The sequence below is a fragment of the Pimephales promelas genome, chromosome 3 (genome assembly GCF_988280905.1).
Source record: "Pimephales promelas chromosome 3, fPimPro1.hap1.1, whole genome shotgun sequence".
In the NCBI taxonomy this organism is placed as follows: Eukaryota; Metazoa; Chordata; class Actinopteri; order Cypriniformes; family Leuciscidae; genus Pimephales; species Pimephales promelas.
The window spans coordinates 17,980,592-17,986,115 of NC_142771.1; the positions used below are offsets into that span (position 1 = coordinate 17,980,592).

A 5,524-nucleotide genomic window follows, 5' to 3' on the forward strand; every position below is an offset into this window, starting at 1 on the left:
AGTATCTGTTTTCCCTTGCAAATGTGCAACATGCACAGATTTAACACAAATATAATATCATCCTATCCACAGTTCTTAGAGATTTTAATTTAACCTGTGCAGCAAGTGACAACACAGTTCACCACTGACATTGTGTCAAAACAATTCAAATTAAATTACTGACTCCAGCATTTAAAAAAAAAAAAGTGAAACAAAAGACACAATAGATGGTAGCTTAAAAGACAATTTAAAAAACAAACGCTCTGAAATCCCATGGTGCACATTTTCTGTTCTTGAAAAGTTTAAATATTTCCATGATTTAATTACTGATGTAAAAATTAGGGAAGACATTTTTCCTCAAAGGGCTTCTCCATTAAGAACAACTGTTTATAGGCCTATCACACCTAAATCCGTTAGTATAGACAACGCAAATGTAACCCATCATAAAAGAGCAGAACAATACAAAAGCCTCTGTAATATTTGTAATCTCATTGCTATTTTTTACTCTATATGTATTAGTCCTTGACCTCCCTCAGGTAAAGTATACCAGGAATAAGACAATGGTAACCGTTCCAAAAAAAATCCACAAAAGCCTTTTGAATGGTAATAAGCAACTCATTTGGAGGATTTAAAACAGTTACTCTGTGCCATAGCACTGAGGCAGCCAGATGATTGATCAAGTACATCCCTCTGAAAAAGAGCTTTGGGAGAAGCCATCATCATTTCTGTAATCTGCCGATCACCCGATTTGCTAATCCCTCGCAATTCGTTTCAGTGTATTGGGCTGTCCCAAAAAAAAAAAAAAAAAAAAAAAACACCAAGTACTTTAAATGCATCTTGAACCCATTTCCACTGGCAATTGAGGTGGTCCTGTTTCCACCCAGTCTCCCAACAAAAAGGATGCACATTTATCCCAGTTAATATGAGCAGATGTAGCAACATTTTCCTGTGGGCAATTTGACAAGGCATCTGATAACTTTTCAAAAAAATATCTTCCGCCATTTGGAGCATATACATTAAAAAAGGAAAACCCTATTTGTCCAACCATAATATCTGCTTTTAAAAGTCAACCAGGTATTATCTCAAACATGGTTGATTACAGACAGAGACTATCTATAGCAACACCAGCTCTAAGATTAGTCCCGTGGCTCATTAAAATATTTCCCTTCCAATCACAATTCCAGTGTGTCTATTCTGTAAGTCAGAATGAGTCTCTTGAAGCATAATAATATCTGCCTTTTTCAATTGTAAATTATTAGAGCAAGTCTCTTTGATGTGTCTCGGCATCCGTTTCAATATTTATGGATGCCATGGAAAAGATAATGTTAGGGTCTTCCAGCATATTTCTTTCCTAGGGAGCAAATGCCATTTATCTGCTTTTCGTCCTGAGTGAATGTTTTATCATTTTGTAAATGCTTTGACAACATTGTTTCAAAAACTTATAAAGCCAATAAATAAAGCCCTTTGAATCTAATTGTTAAAATATAATATAAAGTAGTTAAAATATCAACCTCAATATTCCACATACACCAAATATTATTTCATATACTCATCCATCCTTCCTTCGTTTTTTCATATTTCCCCCTCTTTTTTATGGATCATTCTGCATTGACCTCTTTCAATCAGATATTTAAGGTAATAATTTCACAAATGATACTTTGATAACACAATATTCTGAGAGGTCAGTGTATTCAAAATGTATTTTTTATTCAGAAATTATATATTTTTTAAAAACATACAAAAATACAACATTTTAAATAAATGAATACTCTACTGGAGGGATCAAGGCTTCAAGCTGTGAACTGTCCAGTGCTGAATGGAAATAGTGACGTAACAAATCGAAATCAAAAGTGAAACTGACAGTTATTTCCCTTACAGTGCAGGCTTAGAAAGCCAATACATTACATTAATTTATTTAGCTGACGCTTTTATCCAAAGAACCTTTAAAGCCACAAAGGAGACAATAAATAAATAAATAAATAAATAAATGAACGAACAAACAAACAAACAAACAAACAAACAAATAAATAAATAAATAAGCCAGCTTGCGAGTAAGCATCTAGATTTCTGGAGATCCATACATGATGTCAGAGTTGTTCTTCAATATGAAGTTCAGGGTGCGGAGAATCTCACTTCTCGCAATTTCCCAAGCACAGTAACTAAAATCCTGCACAGATAAAAATGCATTCAACAACATTAAAAAAAAATTATTAGCCTACCTACTGTATATAAGAGGTAATGGGACAGTTAGGTTTGGGACACAAGCGTACCTTTTCTTTCAGAGTAGAGGATATAGTCTCGAAGTAAACCTTGAGTGAGGCGTCTCTGCTGGGAAAATCCTGGTCCGCTTCAGACTTGCCCATGATCTATACATTTGCCAAGACCCAGAAAACATGAAATACTGAATGCAAATTAAATAAATGTCATATACATACATATGGGTAAGATTTGTTTTCTAGACTATACATGACACAAAATCTTATCTCATTGATGCTTGATGAATGGCTATGGTATTTTAATTTTGTCATTTCACCTGAATATCATCAACATTAATTTAGTCAGTTATCGAAAGTTAACTAAATCGAGGTTAACCAATCTCATTTTGTTTCTAAAAATAATAGTGATCTATGACATTGTATTACGTTGTATTTATTTGTTAATAAGAGATTTGTGGACAAATTAATGTTTTTAAATTTGTGGGGTAAAAATTAGGCTTTAGTTTTTATTTTGAAGTGAAAAATAAAATTAAAAAATATATTTCCCCAAGAGGGCTATTAGCCTACCTCATTGGTGTTAATTGCATTTACAATTTAAGTAAAGTAAATCCACATCGTTCTTAAAGGGGTATCTCTATGGAGGTAATATTGTGCCATAACTAAACAAACAAATCAGCATTTTGCAAACAAACTCGATCAGCTTTGCAAAGGAAAACTGGACTCGCAAACAAACAAAAAGCAATCGGAAAGTACAAAGGTCAATTTGAGCGAAAATGCATTTGAGTAACAAATTTGTATTGTGTTCTCTTCTAAAACAGTAGATGGCGCTCAGCCAGGGGATTTGTTTGCTTAATTATGGCACAATATTAACTCCATACATCTCCCCATCTCTCTTACTTGATTCTGATTCATCAGTTGAGGCCGCCAGTCTCAAATAGCCTATTTCTTTTGCATGTATACAATCCAGGGCAACAACTGACCGGTTCTATACTTCCAGCGTCTCTTGGGGCTTTATGAGTCTCAAAATGCAATTTAAGTTGTTCTGAGCACTTCATTAGGCCCATTCATTTTATCTTGAAAGCTTTTGATACTACAAGTTCAGGTTCAGGTTCAAGTTCAAGTTCAATATAAAGTTAACAAACGAAAAGATAAGAACTAGCCATACAAACCGCCAAAAGACTCGAACTTGGGCTAGTGAAATAAACGAATTGCAGCTTAATAATGATTAAAAAAAAAAAGTTAATCCTGTATAACCTAATATGTTGGGCGATTATTTAGCTTTGAAACAGCATGCAACTATAGCTTAGCATAGACGAGGTCCGCGAATGACTTTTACAATTTAATGTAATTATAATTGTAATTTATTTGCATATCATTTGAACAAGGAGAGGATGTCTAAAGTTGAAGACATTAACGAAAATTAAGTATGCTGTTTTCTTACGCATTTGCTTTCCTCAATCTGCCGGTATACAATGCCTCGAAACTCAGTCATTTTTTCTGCATCCCACTGGTCTGGAACACTGTAGTCCTCAAACAGTGCGTCAATATTCTGGAGTGTCTGGTAAACAGCCTTTTCAACACCAGAAACCTTCAGAAACAGTAAGAGTTGAAGAATGACCTCATGTCCACAAAAACAACCTAAAGTAATGCAAAATTAAACGGTTATTGAAAGTTTTTACCTGATTGTTGCTGGACTCGAACACATTTTGCGGGAAAGAAATGGGAACGCGCTCGTCCAAGCATTGCGAAGGGAAAAGGCCACCCTAAAATAAAATTGTATTTAGTTAAATAATATAGCTATATATATATATATATATATATATATATATATATATATATAGTACACACACATATACATATATATATATATATATATATGTATATGTATATATATATATATATGTATATGTATATATATATACACACACACATATATATATATATATATATATATATATATATATACATATATATATATATATAATAACCTAAATACTATATACATATATATGATCCGAGATCTGCAAACGATTCTTACCGCAGTCTCTATAAATGCACATGTTTTCTCCATTAAGTCCTTTCGAAGGATGCAGTTTGTTGGCAATGACCAAACCTGCGCAAAGCAGAAAAGGGTGCACAGCCAGGCCACATAATGAAGGTCCATTCTGAGAAATGCCTATATAGAGGATCGGAGAGTATGAGTTTAAAGCAATAGGATTCAGCAATTTCAAGCAATAAATAATTAAATTAATTATAAGCCTCTAAATTTGACTGCTTACCTTGTTGAATCGTTGTGTATCCTTCAAAACTTGTGTTTGTTGTTATATGATATACTCACAGCAGGTCTGCAGTTTATATACTGCATTTTGGATCGAAAACTGTTGGGGGATCATTGATGTACGTTCTGTTTTCGAGACGTCTTTAACTTCGCGGTTTGTTTTAATTATGCTGACTGGCGTGTGTATGCCAATTCAAGACAGATTTCCCCTCTATGAACGTTATGAAGCCACAAGACCATGTTAATCTCATGTTGGAGTCACAACTATTGCTCTTTAATTTATATTAAAAAGGTTATGGTATCTAACAGCCCAAGGTACAAACGAAACCTAAATAAAAAATTAAAAAAACATGCCAACGTAGGCTATTTGTAATTGTGGCAGATGAGTAGTGATATCTTTTCGTTTTGTGGCATGTTGACACACGTTTATTGTTCACGATAGAACTATTTGTTGACAACTTAGCTATAATTTAGGCTCCAACTTACTGAAGGCTTAGTCACACAGATGAGGTGATCGACAAAAAATCAGTTAAAACATTTTCTAACGTTTCCAAGATGATCAAATACAAATCACCAAATTATAAAATAGCCTACTAATTTTGATAAGATTGTGCTGGCAGATTTTAGGCTTATATTTTACAGTCTCTTATAATGTGATGAGAATTACATTTGTATTACAATTAAAACAACTGATTTTCCTTGCGTCAAGTGTCAAACACTTAAAAAGACTGCTATAGCAGCACAGGTGTAAAAAAACAAAGAGTAAAAAGAGAAATGTTAAGTAACTTACAGTGAAATTAGGAGGTTAACCACAGAATATGCTTATAACACTGTGTGGCTATTTGTGACATGTACGGTCATTTCCAAATTGCAATCACAGATCCTTTCTTTGGTAGATTTCTGGTCATTCTTGCCTCTGATTTTGGTATTGGTCTTGGCCTGCGGTATCGTTGGGTATTAAACTAGACCAAAGTCACAAATGCTCTTTTTTAAACAATAAATCTGTTGACTGATGTTAATTTTAGGCTTCTTTTTAGACCAAAATCTATTC

General features: G+C 33.6%; 1 protein-coding gene across 1 annotated transcript; it reads right to left on the bottom strand.

Moving 5' to 3' along the window:
* Positions 1-1,671: 1,671 nt before the first annotated feature.
* On the bottom strand, positions 1,672-5,524 carry ifnphi3 (interferon phi 3). The gene is made up of 6 exons (XM_039687484.2): positions 4,475-5,524; positions 4,234-4,371; positions 3,875-3,958; positions 3,637-3,783; positions 2,250-2,345; positions 1,672-2,146 (listed from the first exon to the last, which is right to left on the bottom strand). The coding sequence occupies exons 2-6, from the start codon at positions 4,357-4,359 to the stop codon at positions 2,039-2,041; spliced, it is 561 nt and encodes a 186-aa protein (XP_039543418.1). The 5' UTR covers positions 4,360-4,371; positions 4,475-5,524; the 3' UTR covers positions 1,672-2,038.